Source organism: Euphorbia lathyris, chromosome 3 (genome assembly GCF_963576675.1).
Source record: "Euphorbia lathyris chromosome 3, ddEupLath1.1, whole genome shotgun sequence".
In the NCBI taxonomy this organism is placed as follows: domain Eukaryota; kingdom Viridiplantae; phylum Streptophyta; class Magnoliopsida; order Malpighiales; family Euphorbiaceae; genus Euphorbia; species Euphorbia lathyris.
In genome coordinates, this window is record NC_088912.1 from 25,818,833 (window position 1) to 25,846,185 (window position 27,353).

The 27,353-nt window shown below is 34.7% G+C and overlaps 1 protein-coding gene across 2 annotated transcripts; it reads right to left on the minus strand.

The window, feature by feature from the left end:
- Positions 1–806: 806 nt before the first annotated feature.
- On the minus strand, positions 807–15,125 carry LOC136223081 (2-isopropylmalate synthase 2, chloroplastic-like). 2 transcript variants are annotated; one of them, XM_066010876.1, is made up of 12 exons: positions 14,391–15,121; positions 9,481–9,694; positions 9,317–9,397; positions 7,636–7,728; positions 7,456–7,542; positions 6,970–7,070; positions 5,613–5,646; positions 5,449–5,523; positions 3,851–3,934; positions 3,639–3,773; positions 1,235–1,380; positions 807–1,144 (listed from the first exon to the last, which is right to left on the minus strand). In XM_066010876.1, exons 1-12 carry the CDS (start codon positions 15,080–15,082, stop codon positions 1,009–1,011), a joined length of 1,878 nt encoding a protein of 625 aa, XP_065866948.1. In that variant the 5' UTR covers positions 15,083–15,121; the 3' UTR covers positions 807–1,008. The 2 variants fall into 2 exon arrangements, with proteins under 2 accessions (XP_065866948.1, XP_065866949.1); XM_066010877.1 differs by lacking the exons at positions 807–1,144; positions 1,235–1,380 and adding an exon at positions 3,021–3,236 and having other exon boundaries at positions 14,391–15,125.
- Positions 15,126–27,353: the final 12,228 nt, after the last annotated feature.

Genomic DNA, 27,353 nt, shown 5'->3' on the forward strand with positions numbered 1-27,353 from the left:
AATGGCCATGCTTCCCATTTCTGAGGCAATTTTTCACAACAAATATTGGGAGGAAGAAACAGACCTTGCATATCTTCATTAGTGTATAATATTTCTAATTTTTGTCAAATTCCTCTGCCCATCTAAAATACATAAGAAAGAAAAAGGGCTTCATATATAATTACGCCACTGCAGCTCGGCAAAACTTTTTATAATATTTCTAATTTTTGTCAAATTCCTCTACCCATCTAAAATACATAAGAAAGAAAAAGGGCTTCATATATAATTACGCCACTGCAGCTCGGCAAAACTTTTTATAATATTTCTAATTTTTGCCATTTGAGTAGTTGGACCGGAACTATCACACACCTAAACTTGTCAATTTTAGACGTCCAACACCCTCATTTAATGTTTTGACAGATTTAGACCCGTTTGGTTAACTGTTGTTGTTTGCTATTGAAAAAAAACCGTTCTTAAAAAAAGCAGCGATTTCCTGCTTTTGTAAAAAGCTACTTTTCAGCCCGAAAAGGCAAACATGAAGTCTCACCAAACATCTAGAACTCTGCATTTTAAATGAAAAACAAACCGGAGGTGAAAAGTAGGTGATCAAACACCTCTTAAAGGGGAGCACCTCCATGTAAACAATTTATAGAGAATGTTAGGCAAGATTCACATCACGCTCCATTCTCCTAAACACATACATGTTTCGACATAAGAGTCTTTATACCCTCATTGTAGAAGGAGCAAAGAAATCGCAAAGGCACGCTGTCCAACATTCTTAAAAAGGTTAGAAGTTCCTGCTCAAATTATTGATGCAAAGCATAAACTTCTTAGCCAAGCTTTCGAGGCTCAGATCCAAGCTTTGTATTAAAAACTCATGCATTCTCAAACCAGTACAAGTTCTCCAGAAAACTAACAAAAAGAGTTCACTAACTTTCTCCAACATTTTTATGCAAGGAGCCTAGGAAACATTCTCCTCATTTACATTAAATAGGCAACTTGACGGATAGTGAACTTGTAATCTAAAGCTTACGCTGATACAAGGGTCCTATTTGTCGAAACATCTTTCGCTGGTAACTGCTGCTTAAATCCTAGCATTTTGTTTATTGCACCGGTATATGCCTTCACACTTGAAACAACAATATCCATTGAAGCACCAGACCCACTAGCAAAAGAAAGAAAGAAAAAAAAAACTTGTTATCTGAAAATGGAAGTCCGGAATAAATAAAAGGCAAAGGTTATGTAATTGGTGTACCTAAATGTTCGTTGAACTGGTTCACCCGTTAATGCATGAGTAGGGTTGTGATTGCTCTCTCCACGAATTAAAACACGTGTTGTGGCTATAGCATCGATGCCTTCAGTAACAGCAATCATGGAATATTCAAGGAGTTCAACTTGCTCCTGCAAATATATGGAAGATGCCTCAGCAATACCAATTTCTACCAAACACACTAGGATGAAATATGGCGCAAAAAGCACAACAAATAACACTGGGCGGAAAAGTTGTCAAATTCAAGAAATTCACCACTATAACAAAATAAAGTAAAATAAAAATCAAACAACCGAATATTATATATATTAACCTAAAATAACAAGACATGAATATATTATTTCCATTAACCACAGAACCATTACAACCCAAAAAATTCAATTGACATTTTCCCATCTCTCGCCACGAAATGTACTATCTGATGCACCCGAACAGGCAATCCATCCTGGTCCAATACTGACAGTAAGAAACACCGGATTAAACTGCCCTGCCATAATCTCCACCCATTTTACCCCCAACATAAGAAACATATAATTTTATATTGTAATACAACATTGATTTACATAACAACCGAAACTGTTCTGTTTCTGCAAACAGATTAGAGGCCAGTTTGACCCTTAAAATTTGTCAACTAAGTCCAACTTCATGACCAAATTATTCTACTACTTTGAACTTTTAACCAGTTTACACCTATTTCTTACGAACTATTTGAGGACAAAGTAACTATGTGTAGAATGAAATTTCTGGTAAACATCTCAAATATGTCCCATAAACTAATTTTGAGTGATAGAAGTCATGCACAACAAGGTTAATCCTTTTTAATATTGTTGCTTTTTAACAAATTGAAATAAACTGAAAGTAACAAGGCAAATTGTCTATGTTGTTAATTTGAGATGAACTGAATTATGATTTCAAGGTAATGATCCTTAATCCCATGCTTTGCTTGGATGAAGGTTTGACAAGGTTCATTAAAGGGAGGGGAGGTTAGGATCCCACCAATTTGGTGGGGCTGAAATTAGGGTTATTTCAAGGTTTTCTAACCTTCATTTAACCTCCATTTAACCTTCACCTCCATTTAAACTTCTTTCCAAGCAAGGTTAGGAAAATAACCTCCCTTTAATTAAGCTCCTCTAACCCCAAAACAAGCGAACCCTAAAAGAACACATTTTCACACAATTTTATTAAATTTTTATTACTACCTAAAAATATCGAAAATTCAAATGTATGTATTGTTACATGATGATGCATTAAAATCAAGGTTTTCAGACTCGACCAAATACTGAAATTCTAAAAGAGGAGGATCAACAACTGAAAATTCACCAGAGCTGAACAAAAGAAAATTAAATGTAGGTGAGTATAATCAATGTGACAGTTTCACTGCCCAACATTCCGTACCATATTACAATGCAGGTCTAATTGCAGTGCGGTAGAATTTTCCATTCAATCTATTAGGCATACCGGGATCGCAAAGGAAACCCGTAGCACTCTTCCACTTCAACCAACTAGATTTAATCCTATGAGCAACATCTCCATCCGTTTGAATAATAGACCCTAAATAACGGAAGCAATCCGAGCCCTGGACAACCCTCCCATCCAGGGTGATTGTCCCTGCCTCCCTACTTCTGTCGCCGCTAAAATACAACTGTGTCAAGGTTAATTATCTAACTCAAACCAAATAGTCCATCTCTCGAGCTTCTTGGTTCAACTGGTTAATTAAAGTTCAAACCACGATGAAATAAATTTCTATGAGAAAAAATTTCATTCCATCCAGTCAATAAGGGAAATAAATTTTTTCATTCCATCCAGTTCAGTTCGTTATGGAAAATCCTTTGATTTGAAAAGTGCAAGCTAACCTAAGTAAGAAATGAAGTTCAAATTAAAAGCCAGAGACTTGAACTAGGGATCAATCATCCTGCTTGCTTGCCACGGCAAATATTTCGATTCTTATTACTGGTGGTCCATCTGGCTTTTTCTCCTGCTCCCAAGCCTAATTGAGCCACTGAGCCTTTATTAGGATCAAGGAAAGACCTTAGCAGTCTAAAGCATGCTTCAGTTGACTTAGGCATGCTTACATTTATTACATTGAATTATTATGTAACAATATTAAACACTATTAACCAAAATACAGAAAAGAAAAAAAGCATATCCTAAACACCATTTTTCAATACCAATTAGACACTCCATTACTTTTTTGAAACCATATCCTAAAACAAAAAATGAAATACACTGGATTAGAATATTTTAAAAAAAAATAGCAGTAAATTTATTAATATTAGATGTTAAAGAAGAAATTTACTACTCATATTGTATGCACACGACGATTTTGTAAGAGATCAACAGCCTTGTAGTTAACCTTACTGCTACAGCCTAAAGTAAGTTTGTAGTTTACCTTTACAATGATATCAACAGCCCTGTATGCTGCATCTACAGGTCCAGTTCCAACAGAACATGCAACATGCTCCTCGCCATTAGCATCAATGAGTTTCACCGTTGCAGTAGAAAGACTAAGTGTTCCACAAGTAACCTATGTGTTTAAGTCAATTAATAGGGAGCGTAAGCAAAACAATTAATTACACAATTGAAAACAATTTACAGATTTACCTGCAGATCTGATAGCTTCCATAAAATTTCTGGCTGAAAAACTTCATCTGATACCAATGCTATCAGGTCAGCATCGGTAACCCTCTGCAGCATGTTCAATTTAAGAATGAGTCATCATAAACCTCAATAAAAAAAAAAAAGAGGAAAAAGATAATAATGTCACCAGAAAAAGCCTTCAACTCATGCTCCAAGTTTTAAACCAAAAAACTGTAACAAATCCATCCCAAAATTTTTATTGCTTTCTATACTTTTTCGTAATATTGATACATATGTATTTCAAAACATTTATGGATTACATAGTTTATATTTAATAGTATCTTGTTTTGGGCTCTCATACTGAAATTGAACCCAACCAAATAGTTAAACCATGTGATACAGTTTATAATTAGCCGGATTTGGTTAAAGTAGTTCAACTTCAACTCAGATAGAGAGGCCTCAGGTCAGTCATACTCCACAAGCTCAAGGAAAAATAACCATTTTCAGAACATGCATATGGGGCAATCCAAGTAATCAGAGATCAAAGCGTGCACAAGTTTGATATGCTTCCTCCAATAGAATATTACCATATTGCTGTATAATCCTCAAAACCATAGTTATCAATACCGGACTCGACCTGCATCTGACCAGGTTAAACCAGAATCCGGAGTTCACAGAAGCCAGACTTTTCCAGTTAATTAACTAGTCAACCTGGAAACTAGTCCCGGTTAAACTGTTGAATTCAGGTAATTGAAATAAACGAAAATTTACTCTGTGGACCTCATATCATTAAAAAATATTGACTTTATAGGCCCCTAAACAAGCCCACAGTCAACTCCAATTCAGTTATAGCGCCATTGGTAAGCTTTTGTATTCACAAATGGACAGCTGTAGCTCTTATAGTAGGCAAAGGACCCCAATGCTCACAAGTTTTGATGTGAGATAAATAAACATACAGTTAAAATAAAAATAAAAATAATTATAATTATAAAATACTAAAGAATGAAGCTAGGAATTGAACGAGTTCTATAAAAGCTGTCTTCAATCCCTTCACCACAAATTAGATTAATTTCTTGTTATTTGTGTTTGCAAAAATACATAAATAAATAAATTGTTCACAAGTATTAAAACATACAATTAAAAACTATAATTATGACACGGCATCCTTAAATCACTTGTATAATTCAAAGTTACATATCTGGTTACAAAATGTGCATATTAACTATATCCTTATTCATATAATGATCATAATATTAACAATAATTATTATTCTTATCTATAAGATCAGCAAAACAAAATTATGTTTTTATATAAATGCTAGCTCTAAATATTTTTTTATATATTTATTTTAATAAAAATCTCAAGTAATATTTTAAATAATGTAATATATAAATTATATAAATATTTTTAAAAATAATTGATCCCCAGTTCAACCTGTAACCATTAATTCTTTGCCTTATCTGATTCAATGGCCGCACCGGGTCTAAACTCTATGCTAAAAGCCAAAATAGTCATCCAAAGGAAACATATGAATATGAATAAGAGGGAAGTCATATTCCAGCATAACCAAAGCAATAAAAATGTGCACATAATGGGCAAAAGCCTAAGCTATTCATCTTCACCTTTTTTTGTTCAGCTACTGCCTTGAAATGCCAAAATATACTCCCAAGTTGCTCATCATCCAACTCGTAACCAAGCTGAAAGCAGTAAAGAGCAAATGAATGACATAGAATTGCAAAGAGGAGGCTAGTTAATCAATTCCAACTAGTATAAACCCATGTTTTACCTCTTTAAGTCGATCTTTCAGAGCGTGTCGGCCACTTCACCAAAAACATCAAAAGGGGAAAACAATCATGATTTTGTATGAACAAGATTTCTCTAAAAATAGTATATAGTATATGGGAATACTGAGATAAGTCAGTATACCAATCATAGTTTTGAAAGGCGAAAGGCGAGCGGGGGCGACAATGCCTCGTATCACCTCGAGGCAAGAATCAAAGGCGCTCGCTCGCCTCACGCCCGTGAAGCAACAAAAATTAGAAAAATTCATAAAATAAAAATTTATTCAAAAACATCAAAAATCACAAAATGTACCTAACATCATACATGTTTTACTAGTTCTAAAGCAAAATAAAACATACTAGCTTAACAGATTACTAGTTTTAAGGCAAAATAAAACATATTATTACTCGATTACTAGTTCTAAAGTTTTAGACCAAATTAAAATGTCAGATATTAATATAAATTGGGCGTTCAACTATTAGCTTAAGCTTTTAGTTCAATTGGTTCCATGACATGGTATAAGAGCTTCTTTGACCAAGTGATCAAGGGTTCAATCCTGACAACCTCATTTGTTGATTAAATTGCAGTTATAGGCCTATGTTGTGCACGCTTCAAGCCAAGTGGGCATTGGCGTGCGGGGGTGTGTCAGATATTAAACTAATAATAAAATCCTTATAGAAAGTTAGTATACACTAGACTCATAGAATTATTATTTAATTATGATGAAATCCTACAAAAATAGATTTTATCATAATTGATAAATATAAACTAAAGAAAATACGAACATGCAGAACAACATTACACCTACGTGTTCCTATGTAACGAGCATAGTGCCTAAGCTACAATATAGGATACACACATGCACAAAGACACCATTATTTCTCATGATATTGTCATTCATATCCTCTCTACTAGTCCCTTTGTCCCACGAATATAGACGCAAATTCAGCTTCTTGATGTCCCATGAAATAGGCAAAATTACTTTTTTACTACATTTAAGTTCCTAACATAACTTTTTTTTTTTTTTGAAACAAATATAACCTTATTTATAATGGCTTGAAATCACTAAATTTAGCAATTAAATCCCCAATTCATCACTTCATTAATGTAGGGATATATTAGGAAAAAGCAAGAATATTTACTATTTTTCTTAATATTAGTGAAAATCCGATTTGAGCCTATATTCGTGGTACGGAAGGAGTAGCATTTAACTTTGGCCTCCCCCAAAATGTAATTTTTAGATCTACCCCAGTATTGCGGAAGTCTATTTGCTTTCAAGATGACCATAGGTCATCACTATATAATATGTTAAGGAATCTACAAATAGATTGATCAATCATAATGACATCCAATAAGCATACCTGAGTTTCCCAAGGACTATCCCAGCACTATTGGCGCGCTCCAGCCCGATATCTTCTGGGGAAATGATCTCATATGTACCTTTGTGTTTTAGCATTCCATCCTAGAGAGCAAAATGAATATAGTGAGCCTATCTCATTAAACATATAATTAAGAAAACAAATGACTAAACTAAACAATTATTAGTTAAGATATATTTTTCACCAAAATACAACATTGGTAAAGGATACCACATGTAAATCTAAGCAATTACAACAAGACACGTGGTGCAAGTAGTGACAAGTACAGTCTAACTCCACAAAATCAGAATTACATTACATATATTTATGAAGCCTTCAAAAATTAATATAACAAGTGTAGTCAAAAAATCACAATTCAAGGAAACTTATAATGGAAGTTAAGATCTCAACTAACTTTATGGTAAATTGTAATGCCATGAAGGAATTGCAGAACTTGTCAACCTGATTTCAGAGTTTAATAGTACCAACCTGATGTATGCCACTTTCATGAGCAAAGGCATTAGCTCCAACAATAGCCTTGTGTGGCTGCAAATGCAATCCAGTGTACTCTTCTACCTATAAGTTTCAATTTCAACCAAGCAACATGATAAAAAGCACATTAAATAAGAGAACACAATCCGAACATGCAAAAAGTTGATCAGGAGTTACCATCTTGCTTGCCATTGTGATATGTCTATGGTTGATACCAGTATAAAGACCTCCTAAAACATGCTCCCCTCGGCATTTTATGGCCATCACAACCTACAAATTTATAATTCAAATAAACACAAAAACAAAACACGATCAAAATTTATTGAGGATGAGGTATTACAAACAGTGGCTTAAAAAAATTGTTTCAACATCAAAGAAGCCAAGTCCAAATAACCTAGGTTTTAAAACTTTAATATTGCACACGAAATGCAGTCAACACAACTCCGGATGCACAAATTTTTGTATGTTCACAATTTCAATCATTTAATGCAAAGATAGTGGGAAGGGGGGAAAACATAAACTGCAACAGCAATAAAACCATCACTAACGTAAACCAGAAATTTTGAGTCTTTATGGCTGACAAACAACGGATCCTGATCACTTAATTGTGGAGAAAATTGGTTCCGTAGCTTATAAGTTGCAGCTGCCTCCTTCTCGTAAGGTTCTTACTATTTCCATGTTTCTGTATTTAAGGAAGCAGTGGTTTCGACTTGGTAGAGAGCTCTCGGTCTAAGAAGTTACAGCTGGAGATTTCTGGTCACTTTGTTCCTCAAGCAACATTGGCTACTTGCTACATTTCCTAGCATGGTAGCATCATCTAACAGTGCTTAATTCAATGGAAAGATTGTTCAATTGATGAGGCAACTTGGGAAGATGCTCTTTCTATTCAAAGTCAACTCCCTGAGATTACTCTTGAGGACAAGACTCTTGAAGAAGGTGGGGGTAGTGCTAGGGAGTCTCTGGCATAATAGGCCAGTCTTGGCTCATTTAGCTCATGGGCCAAATATATGGAATGTCTATTATAGGAGGTCCAAGGGCATTGAGAGAAAGAAGAGTGAGCTGGCAGAATTAGTCTCTGCTGTGGGAGAAAGTTAGTTAGATGGCATGTGTTTGGCAGAGGTGTGGGGTCTGGGACTGGGTAGAGAATGGCATTTTTGGTTCACTGCTTACAGCTTTGAGAGAGGGAACTTTCCGTGTATCTAGTTTGCTCATCTTGATGCTATTGTTCGTTTTTAAGCATTTCTATTATCAGTAAAGCTTCCTTCATCTTTTCTGTATATCACTTTATTCTTTCTTCTGTTATTTGTTATTTTCTACTGTATGGTTGATTTTTCAACACTTTATGAGAGGTTGGTCAGAGGGGATAGATTGGGGTAGCCTAACCCTAAGCAAATATACCAATAAATATGCTGATACTGATCTGCAATCGTCTAACTGAGATTATACTCTGTCATTGCCAGCCAAATGGCATTATTCACATCTCAATGTTTATTTTATTCAGTAGATGAGAACAAGGAGTATAAGCTTACCTATCAAAAGTTCACTCTGAAGTGCATTTCACCACCTCTTACTTTGGCTGGCTTGGTTGGAAAGGAGTGGGGTGAATAGTGAGACGAGACAAATGCCTATAACTATTAAAAAAGCTTGAGGATGTTTCAAAATTATTCCTAAATAGCTTAACATTAGATTCCTTTTTCTTCAGAAGGCTACTAGAATGAATTGTATTTTCTAACTCTGACTTTATAACTTCAGAAAGCTGGTAAAACTACTTCATGGTGCATTTTGGGGACCTTGAAGCTTGATTTTAATAGATAAGAGAAAAAGCCATTTACATGTTTTGCACAAAGTAAACACTCACCTCCTCTAGTGAGGCATTTCCAGCTCTTTCGCCAATGCCATTGATCGTTACTTCCACTTGTCTTGCACCTGCATATGCTCCCTGAATTTAGTACAAGCAAGGACGTGAGCACTTACCTTGCAAGTCAACATGCATTAACTAGAGTAGAACGAGCAATCACATACTGCTAAAGTGTTGGCAGTAGAAAGTCCAAGATCATTTTGGCAGTGAGTTGAAATGATGACATTTTCAATTCCAGGAGTATTGGCCTTTATATCAGCAATCAACTGTCCAAATTCACTAGGCAGCGTAATACCAACAGTATCAGGTATGTTCAGAGTTGTCGCACCGGCCTTGATAACTTCCTCCAAGATATGATACAAGAACTCTCTCTCAGATCTGGTAAAAAGAAGAGAACATCAATTATAAAAGCACAAATAAGCAATACGTCGTAAATTTTCAACAAGCTTCAAACACTTGGGAAAGACTTTGCAGTCATGTGAGCATAATGTAAAATTGACATGTCAACTACTAAAAAAAAATATATCCAAAATAAAGTAAAGAAAAAGAATAGGCTTAATACATCATTTGCCCCCTTGAACTTGTCTAAAAAGCTTGATTGGCCCTCTGAACTTTCAAAGTGTCCCAATAGCACCCTCAACTTGCATAAAATCTTCAGTTAGCCCCCTGAACTTGCATAAAATGTAATCAATTGATCACTCGATTGCAAAAAAGTAAGTTAAATGTGGAAGATGTATTCCACGTGTCTTAAAATGTTATTACATAATTCAAGAATAGATTAAAAAGGAAGTTATTACTTGCTCAACTATAAAATTTGCCTTCTCTAATATGTCATTTTACTTTTTTTTAAGAAGCGTGCAATACATCTTCCGCATTTAACTTATTTTTTTGTAACCGAGTGATCAATTGATTACATTTTATGCAAGTTTAGGGGGCTAACTGAACATTTTATACAAGTTGAGGGGGCTATCGGGACACTTTGAAAGTTCAGGGGGCCAATCAAGCTTTCTGGACAAGTTCAGAGGGCAAATGATGTATTAAGCCAAAAGAATACCAAACGAAACTACTGCTCTGCTCTTTGACATTAGTCATGGAGAATTACAGAAAGTACTACTATAACAGAATTATTAGATGACAAAGGATAAATTTGGCCCCTAAACTTGGCTTGCAGGATCAATTTGGCTTTTTAACTTAGCATTTTGGGTCAAATCAGTCCAAAAAACATGTATCAACATCAGAAATTGACACATGTAAAAAGCCACCAATTTTATGTCAGCTTTTTAAAGTATGTATGTTTAAAAAGTGATATCAAACATTTAGCAACATAGATCTTTTTCCTTTTGCCACCTCCTTCCTTATGGATGGATGGCTCATTGTTAATAGCTGACTAGAGTTCTGAGTTCCTGAATGTTCAAACCAAGATTGACATCATTTGCATGGAAATAAAGATACAAGTAATCCCCTAATGGCCATTCTAATAGTTATATCAATGTAGCTGATGAGGTGAAGCAAAAGGTAGCATCACTATCTCAAGAATCAATATAAAACATATCAAGGACCAACTGACAACTCAAAAAGCAATCAACTAACACCAGAAAATTTGTTGTTAAGCACAAACATTTGGAGAGATTATTGTTGATCCTCTAGCCATTTTATGCCAGAAAGACCCGACAACAGAGTTCCGAAACACTGAAGCCCAAGTACCAAAATAATGGGCTTCGGTGAAAGAAATCTCACCAAAGCCCCATCTAGTCTGAAGTTAATGTGAACCAAGCCTGTCAACTATACTCTTATGCCCAAACCAACCTAGCCCAATCAATAAAATTTTTACATGCATGACTAAATATACTTTTGTATTTGGGCCAAGCTTGGGAAACATGTTAGATTACACCCTCCAGGCAAAACCATGCCTGAGAAGAGGTGTAAGAACCTCAACTCAACTGAGACTATACTGAACCCTCCCTCCTGCCCAGTTGATATGTCTAATTAAAAATACCTTTCTTGTGTACGATAGATGAGTTAGCATCAAGTATTTACAAACCGGTATACTTATGGTCTCAGCCACAGTATCATGGAATAGGAATCAAATCATTTATAATACAGAATCAAACCATTAGCATATAGAACTATTCTTAACAATTTCAAATAAACTTAGCTTAATAAGAAATTATTCTAAGCACCAAAAATATAGTGAGAAATTGTTTCTTAATCATAATTTAAGATTACAAAAAAAATGAATAATATCTTTTTTATTAGCAATATAAACATAAGTGAAAACTAAAATTAAGCTTACTTCATAAATTACAATTAAAATTTAAATATCAAAATTAGTTTTGAAAATATATAATGTATAATAGCATACATTGCTAACTGCCCCTTTTTTAGTAAAAGTAATAAATAAATGGTGACAAAACTGAATTTCTAGCAGAAAAGAGTAAGAATTAATTTTTAGATTAATTTCAATACCAAAAATTTGACGTTTATCATATATCTAAACTAATTAATAACAGTTCACTAGAAGCTGAAAGCTCATTAAATTATGAGAAATAGGACGCCCATTGGAGACTTGGATTATGGTTAAATTAAATAGAAGAAAGAAAGCAATCTGACTCAGCACAAGTAGGTTTCCCCTCAGTTTCCCCTTTTCTGTTATCATCATCATCTTCTCAGGGGCTTCTGCATGGTCTTTTTCCAAACTTTCTTTTTAGTTTATTTCAAACCATGACTATGTTCTACCACTCAGAAAAATAGAACATTTTTGTAGTGGGATAAAAGCACCATTAGATGCTGAGACAATCTAATCCCCAAATATCACCACTACATGCTCAGCAACTGTAATTCTATTATGAAGCACCGATACTTCTAAGAGGTTGACGTACGCGTATTGGATACTCTGGGGATACTGATACGTATGGGATACGCGGGGATACGGCAAAACAAGTATCCTTTTTTCTTTTAATTATGGGGATAAGCTACTTCGAGGATACGTTTCAGAGTTAATATGGTAAAATTTAGGGGTTTTTTTAAATAACTTCACAAAAATAGGGATTAATATAAAAAAAATAAATTAATATATAAATCACTAATATAAATAATTAATCAAACCAGCCGGCACCCACCCTTTTATTTGCAAAAAAAATAAATAAATAACTAAAAGTTAATCATTATTAAATATTTGTAGATGAAGATCATGAAAATGTCTTAGAATAGTCTTTAGACTTGGTAGTTTAAATAGTTTGAAGTGTTAAATGTTTTTTCTACGAATTAATGACTTATTAGTTATTATGAGTGTTATTTATGGTTTTATAATGACTTATGAATGTGATTTATGGTTTTATATTTATATATACATATATATTTATATTTATATATACATTTATATATACATTTGGTGTATCCCCGCCGTACCCGCGTCTTATATTTAATAAAAATGCCATTTTCCGTAAGTGCGTAGACGTATCAGTGCTTCATATATCACCATCTCATGCTAAGAAACTGCCATCCCAAATATCCATCCGTGTCCAACATCAGACAGTAACTTTTCCCTTACCATCTGGCTGAAAAGGGGAATAACAACCGTTCTAGTTTTTTTTTTTTTTTTTGACGAAAACAACCGTTCTAGTTAGTATATATGTTGAGCTAACATGATCTGCAGATAGATTTGGCTGATGACCAAACAATTGCAACCCGAACTCCATAACTTAGCATGAATGAGACCCAAATTTTATTCACAAGAATTAGAAATACAAAAGTTTCATCTTGGTTTGTTTCAAATATTTAGATAGGACTCTGTGAGTATTCAATACAAATTTCCATGGGCAGTCTAACAAAAGCATCAGATCGCTCTCACAACAAAAAAACTAATTGTCAAAAACCATTATTTGGATATAACACTATCGCAAGTTTCTTCAGAACCTTAATGCGTGCACTGATATTGCAAAAAATCAACGGGGTGTTTGTTAGAAGGGATATAGGAGGTGGGATAGGGATAAAAAACACGAGATAAGTTATCCCGTGTTTGTTTGGGAGATAGAAGAGTGAGACGGGTGAGGGATAAGCTTCTTATCCCTCAAATCCTATACCCAAGAGGGGGTGGTATAAGGAGGTGGGATAAGCTCCTGCGATTTTAATAGAACGGAAAAGTCCATCTTATCCCTCAAATTAATGTTATGTAGTTTAAATAGGGTTAAAATAGTAAAATGTATTATTTTATCTCTATCCTTATCCCACGTACCAAACATTGAATAATAATTCTCGACTATCATATTTTTATCCTTATCCCAACCATTTATCCTTATTCCTATCCCAACCTTTATCCCTATCCCTATCCCTATCCCAATAGAATACCAAACGTCCCGCAAGAGTTATAATTCATGTGGGGGCGCGGGAGAGGGGGAATTGAGAATTTAACTCAGTCATGCGCATTAAGACTAAAAGTAATTAATATTCTACGACTTCCCAAAAAAAAAAAGGAGCGAGGAAACTCGTAAAGCCTTTTCCTATATCACGAAAAAAAAAACAATTTCTCAATATAAATATTGAGAAAAGAGTCGTTTGATGTTTTAGAACTCCGAAAGAACCCGGCTACGAACATAGTCCCAAAACCAGAAAATGAGAAACACTATCGTAGTCACCAACCCAGAAAAAGAGAAGCACCATGTACCCAATCGCAGAAAAAATACACAAAGTTTATCAAATAATAAAAGTTTCCTTCCACCTGCTATGTACTCTTCACAGTTTTCTTGAACGGAAAATCCTACAATTTAACACTATAACAGATCAGAATCATCTGGTTCGATTAACACACACACACCCACCCCACCCAAAAAAAAAAAAAAAAAATCAAGTATCTGATCAAGTTGGTTTCTCCTTTATAAACTACAAACTCAAACGTATCCTGATACAGTATAGTCGTCTGCCAGTGGAAACAAGTCCAATTTCGAAAAATTAAAAGACGAGATATTAGAAAAGGAATTAAGAATCGGAAGGTTCCAGGATTCTTATTCGATTTTTCATTTTCACTAAGAATAGAAGTAGCTCAGTGAAAAAATATTCAATAATTCAAAGTCCGTACCTGCCAGCATCCTCGGGGCTAAATTCAACATCATCACAACCCAAACTCCTGGCGAATTTGACCATACTTCTGGCAATCTCCACCACCTCCTCTTTACTCTTCCTCAACTTATACTGCATGTGAATTTCGCTAGTAGCAATAAATGTATGAATCCTTGGCCTCTTGGCGTACTTCACAGCCTCCCAAGCAGTTCTAATATCCTTCTCATTACATCTAGACAACCCACAAATTACAGGCACATAACCGTCCCCATCCACGGCATTGCCCACTTCCTTGGCAATCGTTTTAACAGCTTCAAAATCTTCATTAGAAGCCGCCGGGAATCCAGCCTCAATTATATCAACACCAAGCTTTGTGAGCTGACGAGCAATATCAACCTTTTCCTTGGCAGTGAGAGTGGCACCGGGGGACTGCTCGCCATCACGGAGAGTCGTATCGAAGATGCGGACATATAAAGGATCAGAAATCCGGTTAGGAATATAATCAGGGCGGCGCTGGCGAGGGGAAGCGGATGCTGCTGATTGGGAGCAGAGAATGGCGGTCTTGAGGAGAGAATTGGAAGAAACAGAAATGGAAGGATTTGAAGGGAAATGACATCGTTTCGGGGTGAAATGGAAGAGTGAAGGAGAAGGGGACTTTGATGTAATATGAGAAACAGAAAATTTGGGTGGAGCAGTGGAGATAGACGCCATTAGAGGGAAAGAAAGAGATGATAAACCCTAGAAATATAAGAAAGAAGGTAAGGTTCTAAAGAAATGTATAATTAGCGGGTTTAAATGCATTGTTGGTCACTCATATTTCATATTTATGTTAAAATGGTCCCTCAATATCAAATTATTTAATAAAGGCCTAATACACAAATAACCCTCTAAACTTATTCAAATGTTGCAACTGTCCTCCTGAACTCTCAATTATAACAATTGACCCCTCAAACTTATCCAATTGTAAAACTTATCCAATTGTAAAACATAACCCTTCAAACTTGTTCAATTGTAAAACATAACTCCAAATTGCTGATATGGACTCCAATTGAAGAAACACATGAAATACAAAAACTGCAATGCTCGTGGAGTGTGATAATCAAATCTTTGGCGTGATACGAATCCGAAAAACATTTTTACGGTTGCTTCAAGTACGGGATAAAAAAATTCCCAATTTGGGGTTATGCTTTACAATTGGACAAGTTTAAGGGGTAAGTTGTTAAAATTGAAAGTTGGAGCAGTTGCAACATTTGAACAAGTTCAAGGGGTTATTTGTATATTAGGTCTTTAATAAAACCATTCAACTTTAAATTTTATCACAATAAAAGTTTTCTTCCGCCATTTTAAAATAAGAAAAAAAATATCAAAAAAGTAACGTGGCTATCATATCATTAGTTAACTTTCATCATTAACTGCAACGACACGTAGAATAATAAGAATGAGTCCCGATGAGAGTCTCTTTCTACCATTTATCCAGTTCATTGTTTCTTTTTCATCTTTCTTTCTCTATTACATTGCTTTTTTTCTTTGCTTCTTGAAGATTTTATCGTTGCTTCTTGTTTTATTTTGTTTGTTTCTCTTCTTAAACATCTTTTTTGTTTAAATAACTTATAATTTTTAGTCCCTCATATTGGAGCGTTTGTTATATTCTCTTTTGAGAAGTTTTTAACCTAATTATATTTTACATGATACTTATCTTACAAGTTAGCGTTTTGACCTGATTTTCAATGGACAAATGGAAAGGATTAATTGAGGCCTATTCCCGATTATGTTTAAAAGATGAGGATGAACAATGGGTTATTTTGGGAGAAGAACATATTGTTAATCCTACAAATCAAAGTTTCTACTTTGCTATTGGTCAGTTTCTAACAGCCAAATCTATACACCTTGAAAGTATAAAAAATATGCTAGCATCAATATGGAAGCATGTGAAGGGAGTTACCATCACTGAATCGGACTTGGAAGGGAGATTTCTTTTCCAGTTTTTTCACGAGCGAGATGTACTGCGAGTGTTGAATGACGGTCCTTGGATATTCAATCAAAACGTGTTGATAGTTAGATGCCTTGATGTAATGGAGCAAGCAACCCAAGTTGAATTGCATGACTTAACATATGGGTTCAGATAGCTGATCTTCCAGTTGGCTTTCAAACAGAGGCTACGTGTAAAATTCTAAGCAACCAAATAGGTCATTACTTGGAATCATATCCGAATAACTTTACTAGTGCGCGAAGAAATTATCAACGAATAAAAGTTACTATCGATGTCCGAAACCCAATCAAAATGGGGGCAAAAGTTAAACGTAATGGTGGAGAGTGGTTGTGGTTCAATTTTCACTATGGGAGATTACCATCCTTCTGTTTTTATTATGGAATTATCAAACACTCAGACAAATTCTGCCAATTGCTATTTGACAATCTCGATGATCATATTGAGAGACATTTTGGCAGCCATCTACGTGCCCAGCCAAGAAGAACGACGGTTCAAATTGGAAGATGATGGCTGGGGAATCCATTGGAGGCAGTCAATGAGGATAATTTAGACAGTTCAAACGTCGGTGAAGTTCCTATAGGGGATAATTCTAAATTCAGGGCGTTTAGGAGCAAGAATATGCCAACAAGTAGTGGTCCCTCCCAAATTGACAGTTCAAACAATAAGGAGAGTCAGAATCCCTCTATTAAAGACAGACTTATTCACGATTCAAAACGACCATATATAAAGAAAGTCAGTATGGAAGTAGAATATGATATCTTATCAAAAAACGGATATGGGGCGGATCTTGGGGTCCAGATCCGCCTGGGGTTATAGTCTCATAAGCTGGAACTGTCGTGGGCTAGGCAATCCACAGACAATTAGTATTCTAAAGGATTTGGTGCAGGTCCACATGCTCATGTTAGTGTTTCTTATAGAGGCAATGATTAACTCATAACGCATCTCATAAATCTGTAAGCAGTTTGGTTTTGAGGCCATTTTGTCTTGTGTTAGTATCTAAAAAGTGTTAGGCAATTGCTCTATCTCTTATATAAAACGTTCAGCGAATTCAGTCGTTCATCTCTTAATTAAGACGATCAATTCTCAATCTGTTCATGGTATATAGACATGTCCACCACACTATCTTAATGTTGTTTTTTCATCCGATTTTAATAATTAAAAAGTGTTTTATTTCAACAAAAAAAAATTGCAATAACACGTAACTATTATCTAACTGTTCAAAACGACACATATCAACTAAGTGAACGATTACTTGTAATTTCAGTTAGCTAGATGGCAATCACTATCATTTCAATCAGAGATGATGTTGACTACGTGACTTTTTTCAATAGCTTTTTATTCTTAAAGTGGCCGACTTCATTGACATAAAATTTAAAATCAAAAGGATTTTATTAAAACCAAATAAAATTAGTTGACTAATTTAAACAAGCATGAAAATTCAGCTAACATTAATGAATCTAACCCGTAATTAACTACATCACTATGTCATTATAACATTTTTTGGCTTTTATTAAAAAAAATTACGAATAGCTACTAAAAGATTTTTGAACTTTGTGAGAAAATCCGACAAAGAGGGTGTACCAATCTTAAATTAATTAAGTGGATAAATTACAAATTATACAGAAAAAAAAAATCACTTTTTCTTACTCTTAAATTTATTAAATTATAAAGTTAAGACTCTCAAGCTAGAAATTTTTAATATATTTTAAAAAATAATGATATTTTTTCAATAACTGCTTTTTATATGTTGAGAGTAAATAAAAGTTAATGAAACGTTTAAAATAATATTATTTAAGAGTTTCTTTTGTTGAAAGTAAATAAAAATTAATGAAAATTATTATTTTATTTTCTTAACTATATATGTTAACATCTAAAATTGGAGTTAATGAAAGTAGTGGAATTTTTTTAATGAAAATTAATCTTTTAACTTTCATTTATATTCCATCAACTCTCAAATAAGGTTAAATTTTTATTTTTATTTTCTTCTCACATTTTATTACCTCCTCTAACTCTTTATCTCGTTAACTTTCTAACTCCGAACAAATGTTAACACAAAATGAATAAATAAAGTTATTATCTTTTTACAGGTTAATCTATTTTTATATTGGAGAGTTTTTATTAGATATTTTATTCTAAATAATTGAGAAAGAAATTTTGAAAAAAAGGAAAAATATTAACATCCACAAAAACCTTTATTAATGTGTAAAATGTTAGGTGTAAAACTTAAAATTAAAGATTAAAAAATAGCTATATTAGGATTAAGGCCGGTTGTAGGGGGGTTCCCCTAGGCCGGTGCTAGGGCCTCACTATGTGAGGCCTCATATTTATAAGAAGAGGTTTCTTTCAATTTGCTTCAAGACACACCTGTACTAATAACAAAAGACATAATATCCTTCATAAACTAAAATTTAAAAATCAATTAGGATTTTACACTATTAAAATTATTAATTAAATCCCTAAATTAAGTAAAAATCATTAATTGAGTCTTCATTCTAAGCAAGAATTATCAGAAGGCGTTTGGTTCACACGGGGTAAGTGAAAAAGAATAAAGAAAGGGAAACTAAAGGAAATGAAAGGAATAAACATTAATTCTCCTATGTGTTTGGATATGTTTAGGAAAAGGAATTTGATAAAGGGAATCCAATTCCCTAGAGGACATGGGGTAATGGCTTAACATAAAGTAGGGTAATGGCTTAATTTAAAGTGGGTAAAAGGAATGAGTTTTTTTTTTTGTAAACAAACAAGAACAAAGAGAATGAAACACTCTCATTCCCATTCTCATTCCTAAAGACCCCAAACTAAACGTCTCCTCAATTGAGTCCCATAAAAAATCATTCAGTTAAACAGTTTCAGACTCTCTTTCTCAAATCCATTTTGAGCCAATACATAGAATATTACCGTCCATGTCAAATAATCACAATTTCTGATTTTAGGATAGCATAAGGATTCAATTGATATATTTTACTTAGCTCGGAGACTTAATTGGTGATTTTGATAGTTTAAAATTCTAATTGACTTTGAAGTTTTAGTTCAGAGGTTAAAATAAGCGTTATGCCATAACAAAAATATATAAGACTCTTCCCTATTAGAAAAAACTGAAAGAAATAATACATAATAATAATCACAAAACCTATTATTTTGTCAAAAAATATTTTAATAAATAATTAAATTTTTATAAATTACTGACAGTTTATAGACTAAAATTTGTAATTTGATTTAAAGTGTTATTTAGTGCATGATTTATTTTATATTTAGTTATTTGGCTATTGATTTATTATTTAGTCATGTTTGACCCCTAAACTATTTCAATATGTGAAATTTTACCCAAATTTGATGGAGACTTTAACTCAATCGTTATCCCTATAATATATAGTGTATTTTAATATATGCCCATGACAGTCACACGTCTTAAAGTTTATATGGCACATAGATTTTCCTATTCAAATATAATTAATTAGATTAAAACAAGAAAAACAAATAAAAACAAGTCTAACCGTCAAAACATCACCATATGTAAAAAAAAATACAACTCTATTAAGTTTCCATCCAAATTGGAAACTAGATGAAATTCCCTTAATTCGGAAAGGTTATTGGCCAAATGATAAAATTTTGGACATAACGAGAGCAAAATGACAAAAATTTGGATAAATTGAGGGTTAAATACTGGTTTAAATCTTGTAATTTATAAATAAAGACGCGACTCAACCAATCTCTAATTACCAAGATAAACTTTTCTTTTTCTTTCCACATAATCTTGCAATTAGGTCCGAGTTCAACTGTTTATAGGAATTGGTACTTTGTCATTTAGTTGCTACTCTCATGATTGGTGAGAAGATTAAATTTAAATGTCAAAAGTACAAATTTATCTAGGACCTCCAAAATACGGGAATATATATCACCCTTCTAAGAAGAATTTTATGAAAATAGTAATATAAATATACTTTCACAACGTATAAAATATTTTTCACATAAAGTTTCACAATATTATAATTACTATTGTTTAATAGGGTGAGATTTCTATTAAAAAATAGGGTAAGATTTAAATTTGTCTCTACTGTTTTGTTCATAGGAGAGTGAATAATTTTAATGTTAAAAACATATGATATTACTTCATCCCATAATATAAACCATTTTAGAGATTTTTACCTAAATTAAAAAATACAATTAATATTGATAAAAAAAATGAGTCAACAACAACAACAACAAAGCCTTAGTCCCGAAATGATTCGGGGTCGGCTAACATGAACCATCATATAAAACCGTGAAAATCAAGTCGTGTCAGCGACACAGATTCGCTCCCTCCACTCCGTCCTATCCACTACCATATTTTCCTCAATTCCCAGTAAACTCATATCACTCTCGATCACCCTCCTCCAAGTTTGCTTAGGTCTTCCCCTACCCCTCACCACTACATCTCTTTGCCACTCTTCGGTTCTCCTAACCGGCGCATCAAGCGCTCTACGTCTCACATGGCCAAACCACCTTAGTCGGGTTTCTCTCATTTTATTCTCAATAGATGTGACCCCTACTTTTGTCCTAATTATTTCATTACACACCCGGTCCTTTCTCGTATGACCACACATCCATCTCAACATACGCATCTCCGCCACCGACATCTTATGGATGTGGCAGTGTTTCACTGCCCAACACTCCGTACCATATAACAATGCTGGTCTAATTGTCGTTCGGTAGAATTTTCCCTTCAATCTATTAGGCATGCCGGGATCACAAAGGAAACCCGTAGCACTCTTCCACTTCGACCGACTAGCTTTAATCCTATGAGCAACATCTCCATCTACTTCTCCATCCGTTTGGATAATAGATCCTAAATACCGGAAGCAATCCGAGGCCTGAACAACTCTCCCATCTAAGGTGATTGTCCCTGCCTCCCTACTCCTACCGCCGCTAAACTTACACTCCAAATATTCTGTCTTACTTCGACTCAACTTAAAGCCTCTAGATTCTATAGTTTGTCTCCATAGTTCCAACTTCCTCTCCACTCCTTCTTTCGTCTCATCAACCAACACAATATCATCTGCAAATAGTATGCACCATGGTATACCATCTTGAAGTGAACTTGTTAGTTCGTCCATAACGATGGCAAAAAGAAATGGGCTTAGTGCGGAACCTTGATGCACTCCAATCGTAATAGGAAACTCTTCAGTCTTCCCAACACTAGTACATACACTCGTGCATACTCCCTCATACATGTCCTTTATGATGTCAATATATTTCCGCGAAATGCCTTTCCTTATCAAGGCCCACCAAAGTACTTCCCTTGGTACCTTATCATATGCTTTCTCCAAGTCAATGAAAACCATATGCAAGTCTTTCTTCTTATTTTGATAGTGCTCCATTAATTGTCTCATTAGATGGATGGCTTCCATAGTTGATCTTCCCGGCATAAAGCCAAAATGGTTTTCCGAGATCTTCACCGTCCTCCTTAGCCTTTGTTCGATCACTCGCTCCCAAAGTTTCATAGTGTGACTCATTAATTTGATTCCCCGATAGTTGGCACAATCTTGGACATCGCCTTTGTTCTTATACAAAGGGATTAAGGTAATTTTCCTCCATTCTGATGGCATCTTATTGTTTCTCCAAATTTTGTTGAAGAACATCGTCAACCATTCGATTCCTCTTTCTCCCAAACATCTCCAAATCTCAGTAGGGATGCCATCAGGTCCCACTACTTTCTTCAACTTCATCTTACTTAATGCCATTTTGACTTCACCCTTTTGAATTCTCCGCAGACATTCATGATTTATCATATCGTGATGGATACTTATATCTCCAACATCTTGTTGGCGATCTCCATTAAATAAGTCATCAAAATAGGACCTCCATCGTTCCTTGATATCCTTATCTCCAACTAGGACTTTCTGGTCCACGTCCTTCACACATTTAACTTTTCCGAGATCTCGCGTCTTCCTATCTCTCATCCGAGCAATTCTATATATGTCTCTTTCCCCTTCTTTCGTATCCAATCTTGTATACAGATCCCGATTCACCTTTGCTCTAGCATCTCTTATGACCTTCTTTACTTCCCTTTTAGCCTCTTTGTATTTTTCATAGTTCTCGTCACTCCTACATTTCCCCAATAGTTTATAGGATTCTCTCTTACTCTTTACTGCTTTTCGTACTTCTTCTGTCCACCAAGATGTGTCCTTACCCGGTGGCATGATACCTTTAGTTCCCCTAGAACTTCCTTCGCTACTTCCCTTATACTATGCTCCATCTTATTCCATATCGAATCTATATCTGAATCCATATTGCAAGTCCAAATATCTTTTTTGGTCATCTCATCCACAAATTTTTGTTGATTCTCCCCTCGGAATTTCCACCACTTAATCTTAGTCTCTACTTGTGGTGTTTGTTTTCTTATACATTTCCTACTTCGAAAATCTAGCACCACTACTCTATGTTGGGTTGTCGTACTCTCACCAGGGATCACCTTACAATCAATATAACTCTTTCTCCAAGCACTCCTTACTAAGAAGAAGTCAATTTGGCTCGCATTACCGCCACTCCGATAAGTCACTAAGTGGGATGTTCTCTTCATAAACCATGTGTTCATGATACTCAAGTCATAGACTGATGCGAATTCCAAAATATCATTTCCTGCTTCATTCTTATCTCCAAAACCATACCCTCCATGAACACTCTCAAACCCATCTCGCCTAGAACCCACGTGTCCATTGAGATCACCCCCCATTACCATTTTTTCATCCCTAGGAACCTATTGCACCACTTCCTCTAAGTCATCCAAAAAAGCTTGTCTTATAGACACATCTAATCCTATTTGTGGCGCATATGCACTAATGACATTCACAACCTCACCCCCTATCACTAGCTTAACACTCATAATTCTATCGCTCTTCCTAGACACCGCTACTACAGCATCAATATACTCCATATCAATAAGAATACCCTCCATGAACACTCTCAAACCCATCTCGCCTAGAACCCACGTGTCCATTGAGATCACCCCCCAGTACCATTTTTTCATCCCTAGGAACCTATTGCACCACTTCCTCTAAGTCATCCCAAAAAGCTTGTCTTATAGACACATCTAATCCTATTTGTGGCGCATATGCACTAATGACATTCACAACCTCATCCCCTATCACTAGCTTAACACTCATAATTCTATCGCTCTTCCTAGACACCGCTACTACAGCATCAATATACTCCATATCAATAAGAATACCTACTCCATTTCTACCCTTATCCTTTCCTGAGTACCAAAGCTTATAACCCCAAGGAGCTATCTCTCTAGCCTTGGCTACAACCCACTTGGTTTCTTGTAGGCACAATACATTTATTCTCCTCCTCTTCATAACATCTACAATTTCAGCTAATCTTCCTATCAAAGAACCTATATTCCATGTCCCAAAGCGTAACCTACTACCCATACCCCTACCATTACCGTGGACTAGCTTATTTACCCTCAACCCTTGCATATTTGACACCACCCCCGGGTCCTGGGATGGCGCGCCGCTTCGGGGCGACGACCTAGCAACCCTTGCACATTTATCACTACACCCGGGTCTAGGATATTATGGTTCATGTCATAAGATGTGGCTAAGTTTTACGCTGGCCGCCACAAACCTACCGCAACCCTCCTCCTTTGTCCGGGCTTGGGACCGGCTGTAAAGGCCACCAAGTGACCCTCACAGGCGGAGTTGATAAAAAAATGAGTCAAATCAATAAATTATATTGGTTAATTTTAAAAAAAAATTCTAATGTAACTATGGGTCAATAAATATTGGAATTTAAACAAACAAATAGATCAAGACAAAATATTTAATGTTTGGACCAAAAAACTAAACTAAATGTTCTTAGAAAACTAAAACGACTTATATTTTGGAAAAAACGACTTATATAATAAAGCACAAAATAAATGGGTAAATTACACCCATGGCCACTCAATTTTACCCATTTTAATATTGTGGCCACTGAACTTCAATTCTCAACGGTATGACCACTGAACTTTACATTTTTTAACACCGGTGGACACTCAATTTTAACTAACTCCTCAAAGTGACCGTTAACGACCTCAAAATGAAAATATTCAAGAATTAAAATTGTTTAAAACGACATTTACCATGAAACCACATTTTTTATTTTCCAAAATCACATTTTTTTTGGAGATTTCTCTCTCTAAAAATCCACTCTCTCTCCTAATAAACAACAATTAAATGACCTCAAAATGAAAATTTTCAAGAATTAAAGTTCCTTAAAATATCATTAACGCTTTAGATTTTATATTTTTAGGCTGTCAACGTCGTTCTGAGACGTTGAGTGGCCACCAGTGTTAAAAAGTGTAAAATTCAGTGGCCATACTGTTAGGAATTGAAGTTCAGTGGTCATAATGTTAAATGGGTAAAGTTCAGTGACCATGAGTGTAATTTACCCCAAAATAAATGGAGTAAATTTAGACTCGGCAATAAAGCACAAAATAAAACTCTTAGGGGGCGTTTGGTTCACAAGGGGTAAGGGAAAATGAATCAAGAAAGGGAAACTAAAGAAAATGAAAGGAAATGAATAAGCATTAATTCCCCTACGTGTTTGAATATGTTTAGGAAAGGGAATCCAATTCCCTACGGGTCTGGGGTAATGGGCTTAACCTAAAATGAGGCAAACTCATAATCTAAAATGGGTAAAGAGAATGAGTTTTTATTTAAACAAACAAGAACAAAGGGAATGAAATCATCCCGTTCCCATTTCTAAAGACCCCGAACCAAACACCCCTTTAGTATCTGGATCAAGAGGCGAAGATAGGAGGTATCCCCGTACTCACGTTCCTACTCATCTTTCTATTTTCATTTTGGATATATGGATTGCACCTCAAGGAACAAAAGGAAGATGTATTTTTTATTTTTCTCAATTCATATCTAAATAGTGTCGTTTTTTCGAGATTTAGTTTAACCGACTTGAGACTCTTTACTATTGAAGACTAAGTAAAATAATTGTTTTTTTTAGGTAAAAATAACTGTTAGATTTGTTTTATATTAAATAAAAAATGGGATAACTTACAAAATTGGTCTAACTAGATATTTGTTTAGACTTATTACAATACCTTTTATCAAACTAGGCACTTTTAAAATTAACTTTTTCGAAATACCGTTAGTGTATATACTCTCACTTAACATATTTTGTGCGGAGACAACTGCGGGACGATTTCCTTGTGATTCAATAGAAAAGGCTAGAAAGAAGGTATAAGAGAAACCTGAAAACAAAAGTACTTCGCACTTATAAACTGCTTCGTGCTATGAAACAAAATAATCTTAAAATACCTCGTAGTTGAAGCAATTGCGAAACAGATAGTAAAACTGTGAAGACAAGTTTCTGCAATCCCTTCACAATGGAAGGAACTACGGAGGAAATTCAAATGACTTATATGAATTTACTTGGTAGTTGTTTCCATTGCGATGGGATTGCAGAACCGTGAAATTATCTTCTTGCTGAAATAAGAGGATTTCTAATACTCAAACACACAAATACATTGCAAATAAATTTCCAATAAGTTTCTAACAAGGTTTTAACATAACTCTAGCTCTAATAAGGCTTTAAATCACTAAAAAAACTAAACCCGGAAACGTTACAAAAAATTGCACAAAAAATGCTGTCAAAATTGCAGGAAATCGCATTGCAGTTGTATTTGCACAAATTAAATAGGTTAAATGATAGTATATATATATTGAGAAATTATAGTATATGCCAGACATACCACGTCAAAAAATGATGTGTATGTCATGGCCAATAATATTGAAACATGTGGCTTTAATTAAACAGGTGTCATTTAATTAAATTTCTGAATAAAAAAAATTAGTCCAGTTCTTTTTTTTTTTTAATAGAAGTCCAGTTCTCTAAAAACGACAGAATCTGCAATCCCTCCTTTCTCCCAAAACCTTCTCGTCAAAACCGTTCCTACTTTGCCGCCGACCACCAAAATTTCTCCGTTCGTAATCCTCCGTCGGCTACCACCACTCCGTTGCTGTAATAAAGAACGATTCAAATAGAAAAAATATTTGCTATTCACTGCTTCGTTGATCTGGAGGCATATAAAATCTACTAAAAAATCTCAATCGGTGATGATCCATCATCAATCTAAGTTGATGATGGAAAAACACTCCAATCAGCAAACACTGGTTTGTTGCCACAATCACATAAACATAGAATAAACAAATGATTCAATTTGATAATCAGGTAAAAATCTAAAATTTTAGCATTTTTTTTCAAACAGAAACGCAAGCCAAAAGGAATTGGGTATTAGTGGAAAAGATTATGAAATAGTTTTTGAATTGGGTATTCAAAGAGATGATAAGGAATATATTTTCTTGTCCGTTTTATATTATATCTCTATCTTTTTCCACCATGAATTTTGAAGGTTTGTTAACGGCAGGTAATGAAATCTGAGCAGGCACAAATTTGGAGTAGTAAAGGGCTGTTGTGATACTGCATAGCCTAAATAAAATAATTTTATGACTAAATCTCAGAAAATCCAATTTTAATCAGAAATAAGGAGGTAGAGTAACATCAGTCGGCAATGGCAATCAACGATCGGCAGTTCTAAGAAAACCCAATGAAGGAAAGGAAATGGCACGAAAAAGAATATCTCACTAAAAAACTAAAAATAAATTAAGTACCAAATGTATTGATTTGATTGGCCAGACATACCACGTCAGATTTTGGCATGAGCCCTGTTTGGGAATTAGTTGTTAGTTGTTAGCTGATTACATTAGCTGTTAACTGATTTGACTAGTTGATTGACTAACTGTTTGTATAGACCTGTTTGGTAAAAATTAGCTGATTGATAATAGCGGTTTGTGCAAAAAGACGAATAAGGGCATTAATTTTGGCGCAGGAGAATAGAGAGTCTATCTATTAGGGTTAAAGAAGTTCATTAATTTTAATATTCCAAAACGCTAATTGAAAAAGCTCCTTTTAAGAGTTTTTTCTAAATTAGCGTTTTCATCTCAAAACCCTCTC